General features: G+C 39.7%; 1 protein-coding gene across 1 annotated transcript in view; it reads right to left on the bottom strand.

The window, feature by feature from the left end:
- The window catches only part of LOC120519092 (pyroglutamylated RF-amide peptide receptor-like), a 99,570-nt gene that overhangs the window by 20,156 nt on the left and 56,582 nt on the right, over window positions 1-22,832 (bottom strand). Inside the window, exon 2 of the mRNA XM_039742189.1 lies at window positions 17,026-17,184. Within this exon, the coding sequence (XP_039598123.1) occupies window positions 17,026-17,184 (159 nt within the window). The remainder of the gene's footprint in view (window positions 1-17,025; window positions 17,185-22,832) is intronic.

The raw sequence follows: 22,832 nt of genomic DNA, 5'->3' as shown, positions 1-22,832 counted from the left end.
AGTCTTCATCTCAGGTCACTAGATAGCATCCATGTCTTGCAACCATATAACAAAACAGGGAGCACAAGGACTCTAAAGACTTGGACCTTCGTCCTTTTGCCAAGATATCTGGAGCGTCACACACCCCTTTCCAGCGACCTCATCAATCCCCGATGCTCTCCCAGTCCGTCTACTGACCTCATAGGAAGAGTCACCAGGAACATGAATGTTGCTGCCAAGATAAGTAAACCTCTTGACTCTCTCTGCAGACAGACATACTGCTGATGGATGTGCACAAGAGTTCGTTAAAGGGCTGGATATTGGTTTTTATCCAGGACACTCGCAAGCCCAGACACTCAGACCCCTTGCTCAGTCTCATGAGAGCCCCAATCAGAGCCCCCATTGACTCTGCGAAGATCACAGCATCATTGGCAAAGTCAAATTAGTGAATCTTTCTTTACCAACAGTGCCCCCACGACCCTGCCCAACACCAAGTTCTTGAAAGCATTGAACAGAATAGGAGCAAGAACACACACCTGGTGAACTCCAGAATCAACTCGGAAAAATGCAGAGGTTCTGCCTCTGCTCTGCACAGCACTCACAGTACCAATGTACAGGCCAGCCATGATATCCAGCAAAGCCCCAGGATGTCCCACAGGGCAGCTTGATCAACTGAGTCAAACACGTTATGAAAATCGACAAAGTGTTGCAAAGAAACTCTTCCAGAATTTACGTTTGTTCTCCATGAGAACCCTCAGTGCTAAGATGCAGTCGATGGTAGACTTCTTAGGTATAACACCAGACTGCTCCAGTTGCTGGTAGGTGAACAAGTGATCACGGATCCTATGGAGGACGACCCTAGCATGGACCTTACCCGGCACCAATAGCAGTGTTATCCCACTGTAGTTGCCACAATCTAGCCAACCACCCTTCCCTTTCCAGTTAGGGACAACAAGTGCCTTTTCCAGTCAGTTGGAATGACACCCATCTCCCAGATGTAACAAAGATTGCTTGAAGTGCAAGGGGGAAAGCCTTACCACCAGCCTGGAGATGTTCACCCCAGATACTACTGATCCCTATAGCCTTCACTACCCTCAGCTGATTCACTACTTGGGCAATCTTAGTGAGACTGCGTGGTTCACAGAAAATAGATGGATCAGCCTCCAGAACCTTAGACACACAGATATCCAACATCCTAGCCAGAGGAGCAGCTTTAAACAGCTGTTCAAAGTAGCCAGCCCAGCAGTGGAGAAATTATAGACAGCAACTGAGGCAAAGGAGACTGGTAAAATGCTTTGTCTAAGGAACACTATAATACAATTCTAGGATTTCTGCTGTGTTCAAGCTGTTTGTAATATGGCATGTAGTTAGTAAAGCACAATAGAAACCTGTGCCATGTAAGCCAGAGGAAAATATGGAGTAAGAAGCTGAGATACCTACACTCTGCAGTGGTGGCTGGTGATACTAAGTGTGACACCAGTGATAAGAGGTTCTAGAGCTCTCCATAAAGACCGATTACAAATGATAAGTTAATAAATGGGACCAAATAAAACAAGAACCATAATTCATTAAGTGAATGCTGCTTTTAAGCTGTCATTCGTTCATCTGTGTCTCGACATTTAAAGGATAGCCTCTATGTACTCTACATGGATCCATTATGATTTACAGTATTTGCCTTTCCCTGGGTCACATCAATCCTTGCATGACTGAACGTGTTTAAATTGATTTAAAGGTCATGTAGACTACAGCTTAACCCAGTAGTACTGGGCAAGATCACCCAGACTTGGGCCAGTTTAGACTCTCCATTTAAGTTACGTTCTACTGGTCCAGTCAACCAGTTGTCATTTTTACTTTTAGTTTTAAATTGTTTTCTGGATAAAGTGGGAAGTACTGAGCTACTTGTGCTATGCCTTAAATTGATAACTGTATTTTTATTTAAATCATTCAAATGTATTATACATATATTATATGTACATTGATTTTGTCAAGAAAAGAGTTGTCAAATAATAATGATAATAATAATGCATACATCCATTTGCTCAGAATCCAGGTTATCCGTGGTCCCATAGGTATATATATTTATCCCTTCAATTTTGCAAATCATAAATAACAATAGTGGTTCACCGACAAAAGTGTGATAGACATATGAGCACCGACAAAACCGTGATGGACAAATTAGCACCGACAAGCCCGCTAACTAGTTTTCGACAAATGTGCGCCGTCAATATCGCCACAACAAAATCGCGAGAGAGGCCAAGAGAGTGGGACGCGTACGTGTGCATTATGTATACATTATGTGCTAGGTTATAACTGTATTCAAAGATGCTAATTGCACTGAGTTTCGTTCCTCCGGAAGATGTTGGGTCTTCTTTCGATGAACTGAGCGAGAGTGAGCCAACCCGTTGTTTCCTATCACCATGTGGAACATGCAAGAACGTGTTGCTGATGGCATGCCGCGAACAAATAACTCAGTTTAGGATTGGCATAATGTGTCGTATACAAAGCGGAATTACCAGCAGTCAGGCAGCCAGCAAGTCTAAATATGCTCAACTATCAAGACTTGCTGCAATTCTTCCTACATATGCAGGGCGTGATCTTAAGGACTATCTGCGTGCCGTGCCTCATAATATTGACTTCTAAAATAAACATTATTATATATGCTTTAAACTAGTAATTCATATTTAATTAAACTTTCGCGATTTTGTCGGCGCGATTTTGACGTCGCGTTTTAATGGGCGCTATTTTGTCAGCGCTCATATGTCTATCGCGCAAATGTCGGGTCACTCAAGGGGATACAGTATACAAGCATAATTAATAACATACTCCATAGGATCAGGTTATGATATTAAGGCACTATATTTAGTTTCAGAGTATCAAAATAAATATATAGAACACAATAAATTTCAATTTCAGGCTATTGTCTGGGTTGAAGACACTTTTCAATGCAGTATGTGTAGTAAATGCAGTCTTAACTGATTTTAATTGCTCTCTGTTAATTACTACAGGAGGATTTCTTCTGCTATTGTTGTTAGAAAGTGATATTATATCAGGAGTTATTAGCTTAGGTTTTATTCCCATTATTAAATTTATCAGGATATGAGCTTCTAAGTCCTCAGTGATGCATATGTGTTTTAGACTTTTGCTCAGCTGGTTTATTTTAAAAGCAGACAAAACACTCTGGAAGCTGAAGTGAAGTTGTCATTAAATACATGGTAAAAGTGCAAAGGATATAGTATTGTAACATAAGTGTGTCACATTAAGGCATGGTGAAGTGGCCGATAAGATAAATTGGTCCAAGCTTTGGTGTTGTGGAAATTAGAAAGCACATGGCATTAGGAGCTGCACTGTACAGCAGGAGCTCAAAGAAAGATTGCTATTCATCTGTATTTTCTTCACCCAAAATGCAACTCTTTAATTTCTTTCTGAGGATACTCGGCCTAAATGGCTTCTGCCTACACATTCGGTTTATTGTGTCTTCAAGTCAATGTTTACTCTCTCGACTGAACTTGTGTACACAGAGCTCTGTGTCAGTGAAACAGCTGCAGAAGGAAGAAATCCATTATTACAATCTGCTCAGCTTATTAAACCTGAAGATTTGACAATTCAGGAAAATGTCAATTTTCTGATGCTCATTTCTAGTCATACAAAAGAGCAATGGAAATATTATTGTGCAGTTTAGAAACATATCAATATGTGTTTAAACAAAAGCAAATATAACTGTCTTTTTTACTCACCCATCCATCTTTGTGCTTCTAAACCTTGTACAAGGACCTGGAGTCTATCCTGACAACGATGGCCCATGGGCTAGTCGGACTGTAAAGCAGCAATGCTAACTATTGTAAATTATGTTACCCCCTTTGAATAAAATAACAAATATATTACTTTGAAATACATAATGTATACAGCATATGTAAGATCAGCAGTTTTTTTTTGTAGAACTACAAAATAAGCATTACTCTCTGCACTGTATACTGAATTATAATAAAATTTCTAATTCATCCCCAAGGGGTAACTAATGTTACTATTTGAAAATGGAAAAAAATTAATTCTCGCTTAGATCTGTTCAAAATCTTTTAAAAATAAGGTAAGGTTTAATTAATAAAATTGTAGAATAAGCATTATCTGGGGGATAGGACATTCTCCTTTCTTTGTTGTCTTTTGTTAACTATTTTTGCCTATGCTGTTGACTTTCCTACTCTTTTGCTTGGGGAGTCTGAATCCTGTTTTATCTGTTTTTGTTCCTGCTTTCTTTTTTAATTTTCTGATTTTTTTTTCTTGTTTGTCTGTGAAGTCGTTTGAGTATAACTTTGAAATGATCACATGCAATATTATTCTCTTCAAATGTTATGCTTCAGTACAGGATGATTATAATCTCACTGCTGTGAGAAAGCAAGTAATATATCTTTTACCATAATGTATCTGAATGCATCAGAAGTTCAATAAATTAGTAAATTAAAGTGATTTAATCAAATAAATAACACTCAAAAATGGCACTTTCCAATTGTTGATTTAACAGAAAACCAAATTCCTGTAGCAGAAGTCCATGCAGCCCTGGCTTCGGTACAAACATAGTGACTCCAAACTTGGACGTTCCTAGCACCATATGCTATAGTTCTGTGTTCCCAAAGTTCAGTCCTGGTGGCTGCTGGTTTATATTTTAAACAGTTTCAAAGTCAGTGCAGCATGCTTAGTTTTAAGTGTTTAATGGGTTTTCCTTTTGGTTCACATATTCTAAGAAGTTCCGAAATATTTGTATTTTTGCCAAAACTTTAAATACTTATATTTCCATTGCCATTTTTTCATTCACTCTTTTCTAAAGAGTTTTTTTCCTTAGTTGTATTCAAATACTGACAACACTGAACACTAAAGGGGAGCAATGACTTCAGTGTCCCATTCAAGTGTCTGCTCATTTGTAAGAAACAAATCTTAAAGAGCAGGGAGGTGAAACTGGCAGTGAAGTTATCGCTCTCCTTTAGCAATCAGTATTATTTGTACCTGTGACTGTCCTACTTATTGCCATTCATTAGCATTTGGACACAAATTAGAGAATAGACAGTACAGAAATGAGTAAATAAAAAAACAGCAAAAAAACACAGGTATTTAAAGCTAGTGAATAAAATTATTCAAGAGCAAATAAACATTGAGATCAATTAAAGGTAAAATCGGCACACTGTTTGTGAAATTGATTAATATAAAAACCTACAGCCATGGCAATTCAAAAGGACCGAACTTTGGTATAGTTGGCAAGATGTTCTCCTGTTCAGTGGTGTGGTATTTGTGAAATATAACATCTGGCATTGGGACAAAATTACACTAAGTTGATCTAAATCATACAGAGCACATTGTTCAGGAAATTTCATTCTACAAATAGATGAGAATGCTGGCTCAGTCGGTATCCCTTAATACTAGGCCCAGTTTGATGGGGCATCCTGCTTTTGGAAAGACTAGCACTAATCTTAAATTTTCTCCATTTATGGATATTTTGCCATACTGAGGAACAAACACATGGGCATAAATGAGCTTTTTCCTGAGGGCTACTGGGAGCTCCACAGATCTTTGCATTATGTGTGTTGTCACTCAAGGCTAAGGTCTGGAAAGTGGTACGATTTCTTGTAGCAAGAGTTTACCCTTTAGGGACCAATTCCCAGTGTCAGTTATTTTCTGTTTGTACATGGTTTTCTTTTTATTGAGGAGGATATTCTGCTCAGAAGGTTATGTAGATAGATAGATAGATAGATAGATAGATACATAGATAGATAGATAGATAGATAGATAGATAGATAGATAGATAGATAGATAGATAGATAGATAGATAGATAGATAGATAGATAGATAGATAGATAGATAGATAGATACTTTATTAATCCCAAGGGGAAACTCACATATTCCAGTGGCAGCATACTGATAAAAAAAATATATTAAATTAAAGAGTGATAAAAATGCAGGTAAAACAGACAATAACTTTGTATAATGTTAACGTTTAACCCCCGGGTGGCACTGAAGAGTCGCATAGTGTGGGGGAGGAATGATCTCCTCAGTCTGTCAATGGAGCAGGACAATGACAGCAGTCAGTCGCTGAAGCTACTCCTCTGTCTGGAGATGATCCTGTTCAGTGGATGCAGTGGATTCTCCATTATTGACAGGAGCCTGCTCAGCGCCCGTCGCTCCACCACGGATTTCAAACTGTCCAGCTCCGTGCCTACAATAGAGCCTGCCATCCTCACCAGTTTGTCCAGACGTGAGGCGTCCCTCTTCTTTATGCTGCCTCCCCAGCACACCACCGCGTAGAAGAGGGCGCTCACCACAACTGTCTGATAGAACATATGCAGCATCTCAATAAGTATGGTACAGTGGCACCAAAGATAGCCTATCTAGCTTCTCGACCTAGTGGCCTATGTTGTAGTCCTGTGTCTAGTCGCTGTTCATATAGAGTCGCTATGTCCTTCCCATGTCTGTGTTGATTTTCCTCCCATATTCCTTAAGGCTAGAGTAACTGGCAATTCTAAATAGACCACTGTGTGGGTGTATGCATGAGAAGACCCTGTGATGGACTGGCACCATCTTCTGGGCTGATCCTGCCCAGTGCTGCTGGGATATTTTGTAGCCCCTAGTAACCCTGAATTTGATTAGCAGGTATGAGAATGTTATGTTATGTTATATTATGTTGTATTTTGGAAAGCTCACATCCCCATGTACTGAACTACAGGCATAAATAACTGATTACACTGTTTTCTGTTTTTTAGAAGCCTAAACCTCAAATTCATTAAAAAAACACACACACTTGGGCGGTGTACTAAATTAATTTAGTTAATAATTAACAATAAAAATGTTAATTTCCAATCATGCAAAAATACTTTACAAGAAAGCTAAAAGAAATATACAGTATGTTTCTAAAAGGTTTAATACCTGTTCAGAAGAAGTCTGAGGAACAATAAGCTAGCACATTCACCATCCAAGTCAGCCGCCCCCACTCTCCTCTATAACCACTCTCCATTTCTTTCTTATCTGCCTCAGTCACACATGGGGTCACACATGGGGTTCAGGTGGTAGTCACCTGGTGTGTGTGTACTGTTTACATCAGGTATTGAATTTTCTGCAAATAATTTTTTTTTTCTATTTGCCTAGGCATAAGAGACCTTTCAGATTTAATATTTATTTAAAAGCTACGTCCACATCCCTTGGCATTATGCTTTTTAATCTTTGAGGATGCAATGAGAAATAAATATTATTGTACTTTGTTGTGCATAAGAGCACATATATTTAAGAAGATTACTCTGATAGACTATTTCATATGGACATCGGATAATGAAAAGATTTATTGTCATTTCTCTTTGTTTCCATGGTTGCAGACTTCTAACCAGTCTTGTCACAAAACAACTCATTCTGAATAATGACATTTCAATTATACACATTTTTCTACATCTGTGAACAATTCTTTTGCAATTTCTATTAAATACAGTTGCACTGAGGTTATTTTCTGGTCTATATAATATTTTTATTGCATCACTTGTTACTTTGTTCCTTTGTTGCTTTAGGTCTAAATCTGAGGTTTCTAAGGTAAGAATGTAATAAATATTTGATGTTTTAGTATCTTTGTCACAATGTTAGAATTCAATGTATTTAACATGACTAGAATAGTTCAAATCAACCACAGAAAAGTAAAATTTCAGGTTAATTCAATTCAATTCAGTTCATGTTTACTGTCCCAGGAGGTGTTGTACCGTGTTAGCCATTATGAACATAGTGAGAGGTCAAGCAAAATGACACCTTTTATTGGCTAACTAAAAAGATTACAATATGCAAGCTTTCGAGGGAACTCAGGCCCCTTGTTCAGCTGTCTGTTTCCTTGAAAGCTTGCATAGTGTAATCTTTTTAGTTAGCCAGTAAAGGTGTCATTTTACTTGACTTGTCCTAAGAGGGAAATTTGGCTTGTCAGCAAGTTTTTATGGAGGGGAAGAAACATTAAATTAAAAGCTCAGTAAATGAAAACTCAGCCATCAAACAATCAAACATACTGTAAACTTTGTACAAATAAAGTGTATAGTGAATAGAATACTTACGATATAATATTAGTTATATATGTTACACATAAAACTTACCAAGAATTAAGACTAAACTAATGATGGACAACAATAATAGCGGTTCAGTCAACAAACCTATTGATGTTTATTAAAGTAAAACATATTTACTGTACAAGATTAAAAGCATTTGGCAGAAGGAGGATTTGAACTGGTTGCTTTTTATCCTCTGGGATTTGAACCAGGATATAATGGCAACAACTGGAGTTGACAATGAAATTGGTAAGTTCTGAATGAGATAATGGACTCTGCTTTCTTCAATGCTTGCTATTACATCGGTCTGTCAGATTTGGCTGTTGGATCCTTGGTATTTTACTACTTTTATTTTACAATTTGATTTATCCTATTTGAATTCTTGTAATCTGCAAGAATTATAACAAAATGACATGATGTTAGAGTTCACACTAAAGAGACTTCTCTTTCTTAGACAGTACAGACGTTGTTGTCTCTCATTTGCAGACTGGTTGTGTATTGTAATTAAAAGTCAATTTTGAGTCTGATTGTCTCAAGATATTCAGAAGATAAAACACTTTCTATTGTCTAGTCCAGGGGTTCTCAACGTCAGTCCTGAGGACCCCCTGTGGCCGCGGGTTTTTGTTCCAACCAGCTTCTGTTTTTAATTGGAATCCTGAGCTAGTTAAGTGAACTGTTATTGCCCAGATTGTGTGTTTTGGGAACAATATAGAAATTAGAAAACTAAGTTTAGTAAAAAATAAATAAATAAATAATAATAATAAAATGTACTAAGCAGTTATATGGGAATAATGCATTTTTTTTCTTTTGAACAATATTTTCATCTTGATGTTCATTCTGTTTCTCCAGGTGTTATAATTGTTTAATTAATCCATTATTTTGTAAGTAGTGGGTCTAACACTAAAGTAGTTGCAGCCTTTTACTATTCAGTGTTGTATGCCTGGGTGTCTCCTCTGCTTGTTTTTTTAATTGTCATTAATAAGATACAATGAAGGAAGCAAACTGCACAGAGAAAGGAGAAAATATAATGAAAGAAACAAACATTTAAATCTATAGCAAAAATGGAAATATTTCTAAATGTCTTATAATAAATGTAAAAATCACGCTGCTGCGCTTTCTTAATGTACAGTTTAACATCTGTAGCAGAGCGACGGGCACTGAGCAAACTCCTGTCAATCATGAAGAATCCACTGAACAGTGTCATCTCCAGGCAGAGGAGTAGCTTCAGTGACAGACTGAGGAGATCGTTCCTCCTCCACACTATGCGACTCTTCAATTCCACCTGGGGGAGTAAATGCTAACATTATTCAAAGTTATTGTCTGTGTTTACATGCATTTTTATTACTCTTTAATTTAATATTGTTTTTTATTTTTTTTGTATCAGTATACTGCTGCTGGAGTATGTGAATTTCCCCTTGGGATTAATAAAGTATCTATCTATCTATCTATCTATCTATCTATCTATCTATCTATCTATCTATCTATCATATAGTGCCTTTATCTATCTATCTATCTATCTATCTATCTATCTATCTATCTATCTATCTATCTATCTATCTATCTATCTAATGTAGAATAAGGGATGAGAAACAAAATACGAGCTAATTAATTGAGATCAGTGTTATCAGTTGTCCCTGATTACTAACATGTGAATTTCCCCTTGGGATTAATAAAGTATCTGTAGCCGCAGCCTGATTATGAATCTGGTTGAAGCCTGAAGCCACAGTGGGCACCACAGGACGGACATTGAGAACCCCCTGGTCTAGTCTTTGATGTTTGTTTCTTGTAGGCAAGTGGTATTTCTTCTAAAATCAGTTTTAGTTCTTTAGTTTTTTTAATGTTAAGTTCTAGGAAGGGCTCATTACACCAGTCAACAAAATTATGTTCTATTGCATAGATTTTGGTTTAAAATATTCTCTACATCCCTTTGAACAAAAAACATCGCCCACTAATCAGAAACCTTCTGCTTCAAGCATTACACATGTTCAGTAAAATGAAAACGACCCTAAGTCCTAAATACAATTTTTCAAACCAACTAGCTAAATCACAATAGGAGCTAAAACCATGAAACCTTATTATTACTTGTGACTGGTGCTGACCAGCTAAACTTTTTAATGTCTGACAAGGCAAAATTATGTTTGGACAACTTCTGTTGAATTTTATCCTAATAATTAAGTTTAACATTTTAAATTCCTAACTTTAAATCCCTCTGCGCAGCATGTGCCTACCTTGTCTAATACCCATTTTATTTTTGTAATTTAATGACATTATGAATTTATTATCCCAGGACCTGTTGTTAGGATAGGCCTTAACGCATTTAGTTGGATAAGCATGTCCTCACAAAAAGTAATACAGCTAGTAATAACATCAGAAAGTCTATCTACAGTAGGTATTTAAATGAAATCTTAAACCGATTTTAAACTGTATACAACAAGCATACTGGTAGACACTGAATAGATACTTCACTCCCGAGCATACATGTTGTTTTGTGTACCTTTTCAAGGATGTGATGTAAATGGACAGAAGGTAAGCACAACTGTGATAATCCATCCATTTTCCACCCCGCTGAATCCGAACACAGGGGTCTGTTGGAGCCAATCCCAGCCAACACTGGGCACAAGGCAGGAACCAATCCTGGGCAGGGTGCCAACCCACCGCAGGACACACACAAACACACCAAGCACACACTAGGGCCAATTTAGAATCGCCAATGCACCTAACCTGCATGTCTTTGGACTGTGGGAGGAAACCCACGCAGAAACGGGGAGAACATGCAAACTCCACGCAGGGAGGACCCGGGAAGTGAACCCAGGTCTCCTAACTGCGAGGCAGCAGCGCTACCACTGCGCCACCCAACTGTGATTATATTGCTCTATAATTTCTCTTAATTGTCCCATACCAAAGATCAAGAACTTTATTGTTCCTTGTTGGAGGAGACCACATATTGATCGAAGTTTAACAGAGATTTATTTAGGTTTCAGTGACTGAGGTCCCCAACAATAGATGGCAAGGGTGGTTGTAAACTTTGTATCTTGGCAACTTTGTGGTTTAGAACATTCAAAAAGATCACATGTCCCCTAGATGAGCCTTTTCACACTTTCACTTTTCCTTTCAAGTAGAGGTCTATTACTCATCTGATCTTACTTAGATGATCCATCCATTCTCTTTCAAACCCTAGCCTATGCTATACAAGGCTCCAGGAACCCAGAATCTATCTTGTCCATTACAGGGGACTTGTACTCACACTGAGTCAAATTAACTTTAGACACATGCCTGTAGATATTAACCACAAGCCGTACGCACCACCTCTGCAGCAGACAGTGATCAAGCTGAGAACTGAACTGGGGTCCATGTAGCTGTGAGGCAACAGTCCTGGATGGTATGCTGCTATTAATAATGATATGTTAAAGACCACACATTCTATGCTTCCTGTATAACCAAATATTTATACACTGAATTTTTGCAATGTTTGTTTTCTATAACTCGCAGATGACTTTTAAAAAAATCACTATGTTTGTAAAACAAGTGGTGTTCAAAAACTCTAGCTGTTCTTTTACAGAAAACTGCAATCAACATTTTTATAAGCTGTTCACTTGAAAGTACTCTCCTAAAAGAATGTTCAGATATCCCAGCATTCTTGTCACTTTCGTAATCAGTGTTTTAAGACCTCTGTTTATAAGTTTGACTTTCACTTTCACATTCTTGTGGTTGACTGGAATGTCATCAAATTTCCCTTCAGTCAGCTTCATTTTGATTGTTTGGAACAGAAAAAATCCACAGGGGTTGTGGTTTGAGGAATGCAGATAGTGTGGGTCTTGCTGTACTCACTTTCATTATAATTATTGGTTTTATGATTACAGAGCCCAGTGAGGTAGGATCTACACCCACCGTTTTTGATAAAGTTTTAAACTTTGTGATCACTCCTCATAGTGGGCTCTAAAGTAGGTGATGCAATGCATGCTTTTTGAGAGACTGAACAAATGCTGAAAATAAATCAGTCAGTCATTGTCCAACCTGCTATATGCTAACACAGGGTCATGGAGGTCTGCTGGAGCCAATCCCAGGGCACAAGTCAGCCCACCACGCACAATTTAGGATCGCCAATGCACCTAACCTGCATGTCTTTTGTACTGTGGGAGGAAACTGGAGCACCCAGAGGAAACCCACACAGGGAGGACGTGGGAAGCGAATGCAGGTCTCCTTACTGTGAGGCAGCGGCACTACCACTACGCCATCATGCCGCCCTGTGAAAATAAATCAAACAGCCAAATCTGTTCATAATATTATTTAACCAGCCAAATCCATCTCAGGGTTGTGGAGAACTGGACATCATCCCAACAGCCTGTGTGTAAAGTAGGACAGTCCATGAAAGGCCTCACTTATGCATTCACCATACTCACTGACACAAGACAAGTTTGGAGTTGCCAGTTAACCAAACCTGCACATCTTTTTCAGTATGGGAGAAGAAAAAAAAACAAAAACTGAGTATTCAAAGGTAAGCCCACCTAGACACAGGGAGGATGTGCAAATTGCACGCAAGCAATGGCCAGGCATGGGACTTAAACCTAGGATGTTTGTTCTGTGAAGCAGCTGCTTACCCACTCTTCTACTGTGCCATCCCAGATCTTTTAATATGTAACTAAATTAAGCCACCCAATCTAACATCTAATTTAAGAAAATGTCAGGACAGGCAGAATAAAGTAAAGTAAATAATTTTATGTGTGGTCAAATCTTAATCCATACTGAATCCATCTGACAGGCCATTCATTGCCCCTTTCACAAAAGCACTGGAATTGGGACCTAAAGTGAAAGTGCTGGTCTGAACTGGAAGAGGCCTAACTTTAATTGGTGCCGGTTCATTTGTGGATGTGCCTTGTACAGAGTAAGTGATGAAATGTTAAAGATACAAAGATTAAGAAATGTAGATTTACCTCAAAAATTCTGCAAGCTGAATGTTTTATGGACATCACTCACAATATACATCAGGACCAATAATCAATGATAAGAGTCGTAACAGCATGTTAGACGCTACAACATTCAGACCTCCACTTCCTATACTAGGTGTATACAGAATTTAAATTGTGGAAAAGAATTTCAAAAGCTGCATGTTAGTTTTGTTCATGTCAAAAGAAATTTCAAAAGGTATGTGATTACGTGTGGTAACGTGATTATTATTAGCATTAATATCACACTGCCTTAGAATTTATGCTGACTTTTTTACTGTCTGCATTATGCATACTGTTCTTATCTCATACAATTTTCATCATTACATATAAATAAAACATGAGTTACGAGAAATATTAGTATGCTAAATATTGGAAAAGTTCAGTCCATCTGCTCATTTTTTCATGGAAGTGAGATTCTGGCTATAAACGTAAAGCTCTCTATAGCTACAGAACCTACTATAGTATAATACTACTACTTTATCATGAGGGTGTAACAGATTAGAATAAACTGGCATATTGCTATGCAATCATTCAGCAGTAAAGGTCTCATCATTATAATAAAATACTAGTGAAAAGAATTTTATTGTATTATTTGAATACATAAGAAAGGTTTAAATTTTTTCAAGATATTTGAAAAAATATGGCGGAGTGGTGGCTCTGAGGCTAGGGATCTGCACTGGTAATCGGAAGGTTGTTGGTTCGAATCTCATAAAATGCCAAAAGGGTCTCTGCTCTGTTGGGCCCTTAACCTGCAATTGGCCCATCCTGGGTATGACGTTAATCTGCATCTGGCCCTCCAACCTACAGGGAAAAACTTGGGGGTTGGTGGCAGAATTGGCGCTCCAGCCACCATAAAAAAACCTCACACTGTTCAACTCCATCTGAACTAGTGTGGTGCTGAAGTGTCACCCGTTGCATGGCTGCACTTGGGTCCTGAGCTGGTTTGTCGTGTGGTGGGTGCGGCAATGCACTGTATCAGTGTGTGCTCCTAACCTCTCTCTCTCTTCTAGAGTGTCTGTTTATTCACACAATTGTATAACTCATTGTAAAATGATTTGGGTGCAGGCAAAAATAGGAGATTAATTAAAAAATAATGTTAAGATTATAATGTATAAGCTGACAGTAAAATACAGAAACTTTGTTGTGATCAATCACATCAAATGCCCATTATTTTGCTTTTTCCATTAAAGGTTAATATAGGGCTAAAACCAACACCACTTGCATCTGGTGCAAAGTGGGCATCAGTCTTACATAGGAAGCTCACTCACTCACACTGAGTTTAGAGACGTGCACGTCTTTGGTATGTAAAGGACAGAAAGGTAGTGGCATAGGGAGAATGTACACATTCAATGGCCAGAGATGGTCTAACATTCACATTCAGTTCTTTAGAGCTGTGAGGCAGCAGTGAAATCAAACCAAATGAATAATCAAACGTATCCCAGATAATATCAAGTGATTAAACACTGTCAGCCTTATGAAAGTTAAAAAGTTGGACCTAAATATCAAAATTACTTGCCAATTAAAGCGTTGCACAGGAAATTAATTTACAGGTGGAAGGTTGTGCTACAGGGTGTTAAACACAGACAACCTGTCTTTGAATATTCAGTGTGCAAATGACAAAGTAAGCCAGCTTCACCAGACTTTCACAGTATTTCGAGTGAGAGTTTGAAAGAGGATACTGCGTTGCTCCTGGCTGGTCTTGGATCAGAGGACAGCAGACAGTTTGTTGTATGCAGTAAATGTTTGTGAGAGGGTTTCAAGTAAACGTTGACCTATAAGAGTGAAACTGTGAAGTGCCCTCTAAGGCAATGTCAGAAAATGTGCAGCCAGACTGGTCATGTGTTTGGAGCCTTATGGGTAATAATTACTCATTTAAACTTCTAAATTAGCAATGAATACAGATATACCTCAGGAAATATCTACTTCCTTTTCATTTAGTGTACAATATTTAAATAATATATGTATAATATACAAAAAAAGAAATATTAAATGTTACTGCTGTACTCTTTCTTTTCTTTTCATCATATACAAAAAAAGCACACACAACCACACAATAAAAATACTATAAAATTAAATTAAATGGATTTTGGGTGTGCAGCAGAGTTTCCAGTTGGGAAGCTGACTGCAAACAAGGAAGGATGGCACAGGACAGGGACCAGGTCATAAAAGCCTCTTGTTGGTCACACATTGGCAATGGCAATACTCTTGGTACACTTAGAAGAACTGATATAGTTGAGCATTGGGAGGTCTACACTTAGAGGAATTGTTATCCTTGGAGAAACAGTTGTTGGGAGGCGGACAGTCCAGCTGCTATCAGTGTTGAATAAGCCTTTAAGGGTGAGACAAAGGCTGAGGACAATGCACCAGATGGTTACAGAAGGGAATATGTGGAACAATGTTATCACTCAGAGAAAACAGGCAACTGCAGACCTGGTCCTTTAAGGTATAAAGAGTTAAAGCTTTGTCAAATAGAACTGATGTCTCCAAGATATTTGGAATGATGTCTCTCTGTGGCCAGAAGTGACCCCGGGATGGAGTTTTGGGGCAGTTTGAGTGTTTAGTTGGCAAGTGCTCAACTGACCAAAGGGAGAGAGGCCATAGCTTGAGAAGAATTGTGGGGGGTGGAAAAGGCAATGCCAGGTACAGTATGCTGGTGAGCAATAGGGTAAGCCAACCTACAAGAAATTCATTAACCAACATCTATCTAGAAATGCTGAAGAGTCAAAATGTTTGTTTTACTGTTCTGATGTATTTCATTTTTACTCACTTTACTATCAGTCCACAAACCAAACATCCTGATTCAAACTGCTCCATACACATTTTAGTAGTTGACTTTCTCATTAAGGATATCATGTTGGAGAGCATGCACTGGTACAGTGCGTTGCCGCACCCATTACACCACGAAACAGCTCAGGATCCCGGTTGGCAACGCCCCAGGCAGACATGCGGTCCAGTCCCACCCTCTGGAAATGACCCTCTATCTGCCGCAGCCAAGTGTTACATGGGCGGCCCCTTGGCCTGGTCCAGCCACTCGGGTCCCCAACAATGAGAATCTTACGAGCCGGATCACCTTCGGGGAAACGTTCCACATGGACGTAGTACCATAACTGATGCTCCCTCACAATGCAGGTAATGTGCCTCATTCAGGACTCCATGAGCAACCGCTCTTTCGACACAAAGTCAAGCCAGCGGTACCCAAGGATTTTCCGGAGTTTCACAGTACCAAAGGAGTCCCGTCTTCGTCTTAGGTCACTGGATAGCGGCCATGTCTTGCAACCATATAGCAAGACGGGAAGCACCAGGACTCTGAAGACTTGGACCTTCATCCTTTTGCATAGATATTAGGAGCGCCACACACCTCTTTCCAGCGACCTCATGACCCCCCCATGCTCTCCCAATCCATCTACTGACTTCATAGGAAGAGTCACCAGAGACATGAATGTCACTGCCAAGGTAAGTAAACCTCGCAACAAGGTCGACACTCTCTCCGCAAACAGACACACAGCTGATGGCTGTGCCCAAGTGGTCATTCAGATGTGCGTAATGCTTCGATTCCTCTGTAAGCAGGATGTGGGTCGCTAGACCACAGATGGTGTGTCACTTGCTCACAAATACCTCTAACAAAACGCCCCCTTATCTGCCCTCAGAACCCTCGCTGCCGTCCTTCTCAGTTCCCGGTATAGACCAGAGTTGCCATTGAGCCATGCGCTGCGACTCCTCTCAATGATATCCAGGGTGCTCTGTGAGATGAAACACCTCCTTCTGGGAACACCGGTAACACCGACACATTCCTCAGCAACCTTCAGGGTCTTGTCACGGAAGGTCTCCCACATTCGGATCGGCATTCGCACCCAAATCTGCAAGTTCCTCACACAAACTGTGTGCAAACTCATTAGAAACAGCCTGGTCTGAGAGTCTGGATATGCATTGTGAAAAACATCACATAAATCAATTTTATTTTAAGCAAGCATACATCTGTGTATCCATTTTTGGTAAAAATATGAAAAATGTGCAAGAGAAAAACAGTTTTTAGTTAGGGGGTTCCCTACCCAGCATTTTGAAGGCCCTTTTAGATGTGTACTGTCTTTTCATTTTGAGTGGATAAACGATTCCCTGGTAGCGTTCCACTGCAATACATGTCATGGTTAGAATGCCAGTCACAATGGCTGTGCTCTGTACAAACGGGACCATCTTGCATACAAAGGCACCTGCAGACAGAATAAGCATACAATGTTAGGTGAAATTTCCACAGATGTCATTTGTTTCATCCTGTAACAAATTCAGTTAGTTTGTAGCCACAGTACTTGGTGAAAAAATGAACATATCTGGCATTCATTCAGCACTGAACATCCTAATTAGTTCATGATCACAGCGGCTGGAGCACCTATCCCAGCAGAATTATATAACTCTAGTTATACTAGTCCATCGCAGGACACTCTCGGGCACATATCCACACTCACTCACGCTATGTGTGTTTAGAGTTGTCAATGAACCTGTTGTGTGTGCATCTTAAGGTTATGGCAAGAGCACCTGGAGGAAAACCCACATGGACATACGAGGATGTACAAGTGTCCCATACACAGAGAACAGGTGGCTAATCAAACTCCGGTCTCTGAAGGTGTGAAAGAGTAGTGCACAAATACTGTGTTACCGTGCCACTCCATTGCTGGAAACTGGTAACAGCAGAACAGTGCATTTGGTTCTGGTTAGAGAAGGGAATATGTTTTTTTCCACGTGTGCTTAACTGGCATCTTGTCAATTGACTGACATGTAGGATAGGTTACTTAAATTTGAAAGTACTATAATCATGTACAGTATTTCTTTGCCATTTCTTCAATGCCACTCCTAAACATGTAGATACGTCTAACACAATCACATGAACAATATTCTTGGAGTCTGCTTTCATTCAGTCAAGGTAGAGGCATATGTATGTGCGTGTGAGCAGCAATTGGATCAACTGATACATACCACTGGCCTGCTGTTGGTCAGAATGTCTCTGTCCTTATCCATCACTATTAAAATAAGGATGTCACAGGGAAGTATCATTTCACCCATTATGTCCACATTATATACAATACAAAGTATCATCAAAGCACTTCATCAGCTGTATGTATGATATCAATATTGTAAATGATATTGCCATTATTAGACTTATACTTACTAGGCTTCATTATCAAAAACAATATACAGTGCCAATGCTTAATTTAAATAGATAAATCGCAGGTGCTACAATTATATGCCACCACCCCTAGAACAGCATGATGGTGAAATGAAAATATGAATATATATATATATATATATATATATATATATATATATATATATATATATATATATATATATATATATATATATATAAAATCCTAAGCCTAAAAGTGCAATGATTTTATGTGACATTTTTATGTCACGTTTTTTGTCATGCTTTAAATCGGGCTTATTTTAAAACCGACATATATATGTTTGTTATCATTCTTTTCAGAATTTATCGAATTTATGTTGTTAGATTTTCAGATTCTTATTCTTTCAGATTCTTATTCCATTTTTAAATTATAAACTAAATTATATCAAGAACTCACGTCCTGCGAGATGAGACTTTGTGCCAAGAGATTTAACCATGCCTGGGACCGGAAATAAAAGACAAAGAGTAGGACAGCTGCTGTACAAATTTTGAAACGTTTGAAGTGCCGCACAAAATGCAGATCAGGTGGCATAGCGCCAGCAGCTGATCGAGCAAAGAGAGGAGGTAAAAATAAAACTGTATTTGTTTCCCATTGATTCACCGTTTAAGAGGGAGTTTCGGAGGAGTAGCTGCGTCTTCTTGGGGTGCGTTCAGCCCCCCTCTTCACAACGTGAGAGGCAGAGATGCGAAGTGACTGGTGCATAGCGTAGGCCGGGGGGTTGGCGAGCGAAGTGAGCAGGGTGCAAACCCCCTAGTGTGTGTGTGTATATATATATTGTCGGCGTAGTGGTTCTGATCCACCTCTCGAACCCTCAGGCACCACTCCAAACACCAGGTAAAAAGTCCACAATTATTATTTATTATACTAATCATGTGCACCAAGCACCGCCACTCCTCTCTTCTCAATAAACACGCAATCCTCCAACACCCAGACACTTAGCCACCCTTCCTCCCAGCTCAGCTCAGTGTCAGGGCTTCCCCACAATCCTTTTATACACCCTGACCTAGAGGTGTTCCTGCCCAATCAGTCCACAGTTCCTTATTCCTTCCGGGTCAGGGTAAACAGTCCTTTTCTTCAACCCAGGAGCACGCGTTCCTTCCTGTCACGTGACCGTGACGTACTCCCGGGTTATAGGGCACATAAGAGCCCACGAGCCCCCCTACAGCGACTCCCAGTGGCCCCCAAGGGGCACGATCCTGCTGTCGGGAGAGCTCCTCCTGGCGGGCTGGGGGTGAGGGCCGGAACACAAAGCCGGCAGTCCTCCACAATATATATATATATATATTTATGAATAGGGCGGCACGGTGGCGCAGTGGTAGCGCTGCTGCCTCGCAGTTAGGAGACCCGCGTTCGCTTCCCAGGTCCTCCCTGCGTGGAGTTTGCATGTTCTCCCCGTGTCTGTTTGGGTTTCCTCCGGGCGCTCCGGTTTCCTCCCACAATCCAAAGACATGCAGGTTAGGTGGATTGGTGATTCTAAATTGGCCCTGGTGTGTGGGTGTGTGTGTCCTGCGGTGGGTTGGCACCCTGCCCAGGATTGGTTCCTGCCTTGTGCCCTTTGTTGGCTGGGATTGGCTCCAGCAGACCCCCGTGACCCTGTGTTTGGATTCAGCGGGTTAGAAAATGGATGGATGGATATTTATGAATATTACCCCAACATCTAAAATCCAAAATGATAATAATAAGAAATTACTGAACATCCTGTTTATTCTTTATAAATGATACTGTACAAAATCAGTCTAATTTGTGAAAAATGGATGATAAGATGAGTGGCAGAGTGCTCTCCCAACATTTGAATGGCCTACCAGTAGGCATCTTCAGGCTCCATCCAAGCCCACTCACAGCACTTTTCCTTTCCAAATGCCTTACAAATGAGGATTCACCAGGACATCGTGAATACCGAGGAGGTCATCAAGTTCACATTCCACATCTCCGACTCTTTTTCCTTTAACTTATCTCATGTCCTTTCACTCAACCTTTTACCATTACTCCTTCTTATTCTTGACCATCTCCTATTAACCCTTTCAGATTCTTTACCCTGCCACCTCTTTTACTCCACCAACAAGACAGAATTACATAAACAAACAGATAAACAGGATGCAGATAGCCCTGACTCGTTACAAAGTGAGATAACATACCATGTAGAATCATGGGAGATGAAGCCTAACCTGACAACATGGGGCACAAGGCAGAAACAGACCCTTATCTAGGTGCCACTGTGTCTGTATACTAAAATTCACTGTAAAACAACTGAAGTTTTTGTTAATAGTAGCAAAAAAAATTACTTGAATTTATGCACTTATTGACATTAACACCCAGGATTGCCGCCCACGTCTTTTTCAAATTGACAACTAAGTTTTTGACATATGGTTTGTTTAAGCAGTGGTTCTCAACTGGTGGGGAGGTTGAGGGCTGCAGCCCACTAGGAAAACTCAGTAAACTTCTAAGGGAACCACAAGGTGAATGAAAATAATTAAAATAATAGCAAAATACTTAAATCACAAACATCAAGCTACAGCATGGGTGTACTCATGGGAATGGGCTGCTCATAATTACCCAACTAGAAGGTGACATGCCTCACTGCCATAAAGAACTTTAGTGTCTTAGCATGATGCCAAACGAGACAGTCTCATCACTCGGCTTACTTTGTAAAGTTGCACAGGTGTCAGGACTGGCCGCCCTTCTGCTGTTTACCAGGCTGCTGCCATCGCCCTACACAATGCTTTTGTTTTTTCCACTGACTTCATTGTATGTGGAGAGAAAAGGTATTTGCATTTCCACCCATGTTAAACGTGCTGAATCCAGATGATAACAAAGTAGGTTCTGAAATGATGTTATGAAAAAATGTCTGCAGCATCATATTTTGCATTCTAAAAATTACTTTTATTTTTTGCTCAATTGAAAAAGTAACACTTAAGCCAAGTGTGTAATGAGCAGCTTTTCTTGTTGTCAAAAATATCCGCAGTGACAATTACAGGTTGTATATTTATTCCTAAAGATGAATACTCTTTTTTTTTTGTTATGATTAGGAAATTCAGGCACTAATAAGAATAAGTTTTTTATTCAATCAAAACATAATGGCTGTTTGTGAAATGGCCTATTAATTTTGTATTATGCTCTAAAAAACACAGGCAGTGTAACAGTTCAAAAATAAGCACCTTGGCCAAGACTGAAGCAAAAGTACAAGAGGGTAAATATCATGGCCTGTGTAGGGGAGGCTCGCTGCAGAATTGCAGAGGAACAAACGTTGAGATCTGCTGGTGTGGAGAATGAGTATGTGTACTTGGGAACATCTAAAGAATCACAATTAGAGTGCAATAAGAACGCAAAGGTTACATACAGTACATACTGCAGCAAGGGCACCATCCTCTCCAAACAATGAGAAAGTCTAAGGTCAGCCCAACAACGCTGTGCACTCTATATAAAATGATTATTAAAACACACTTTTATTTCCATTGCATGACTTAGTTTACGGCGGCACGGCGGCACGGTGGTAGGGCTGCTGCCTCACAGTTAGGAGACCCGGGTTCGCTTCCCGGGTCCTCCCTGCATGGAGTTTGCATGTTCTCCCCGTGTCTGCGTGGGTTTCCTCCAGGCGCTCCGGTTTCCTCCCACAATCCAAAGACATGCAGTTTAGGTGGATTGGCGATTCTAAATTGGCCTTGGTGTGTTTCTGTGTGTCCTGCAGTGGGTTGGCACCCTGCCCAGGATTGGTTCCTGCCTTGTGCCCTGTGTTGGCTGGGATTGGCTCCAGCAGACCCCCGTGACCCTATTCGGATTCAGCAGGTTAGAAAATGGATGGATGGATGGACTTAGTTTACCTCACCCTAACCTATTTTTACCTTAAAATGGCCATCAAAATGAATAGGAAAATATGTTGAGACATTTCTTCATTATTTTATTTTTACCTAAGGGCAGAAAGTAAAGCCAGTAACCTAATTAACAGTCTTTTGCAGTTGCAGAGTAATCATCACTAATTCTTTATGTTAGACTACAAATTTTTAAAGTGGCCTGAAAAACATCTACACCTACTCCTGCCATTAAGAGCGCATTACCTTAGCATAACATAACATTCTGCAACTTACTTGATCCAAACCATAGAATACGTGTAGCTGGAGGTTACTCTGACGTAGCTGGAGCCAGGACAAGGAGCCAGTCCATCGTAGGGCTCAGTCATACTCATTTTTAAGTGTATGTAATCCATAGGTGGATATATGATACAGTATGTATGAGTGATAACATGCATGGTTTGTTTGTCTAATATATACAGTATGTCTAGCTACTCAGGCCAAATCTACAAACAGACCAATGAATCATCCATTCAATATTTAAACCACCTGATCCCACTCAGGACCATTAAATCCTTCATATTTTCACTTTTACCTTAAGATTCCAGGATATAAAAGCAAAGCACTTTACCCAGAGCCTGTAATAAATGTTATGGCAAGACACCATTTGAGCTATCAATTAAAAGTATAAGTAGCTGTTCAAAAATGTATGATGTTATTTCCACTTTTCTGGTCTCCTTAGTCTATTTTTTGAGTCGCTCCATCCTGGGTATAATGTTAACTTGCATACAGCCTTGTAAGTAGTTCCTCCAACTTGCAGGGAAATCTTGAGTGTTGGTGGCAGGATTGGCACTGCAGCCACTGTAAAAAAACTTCACACTGTTCCAGTCC

The sequence above is a fragment of the Polypterus senegalus genome, chromosome 1 (genome assembly GCF_016835505.1).
Source record: "Polypterus senegalus isolate Bchr_013 chromosome 1, ASM1683550v1, whole genome shotgun sequence".
Lineage (NCBI taxonomy): Eukaryota > Metazoa > Chordata > Cladistia > Polypteriformes > Polypteridae > Polypterus > Polypterus senegalus.
Note: the sequence above shows the minus strand (reverse complement) of the source record. Positions and strands in the feature narration are given on the sequence as shown.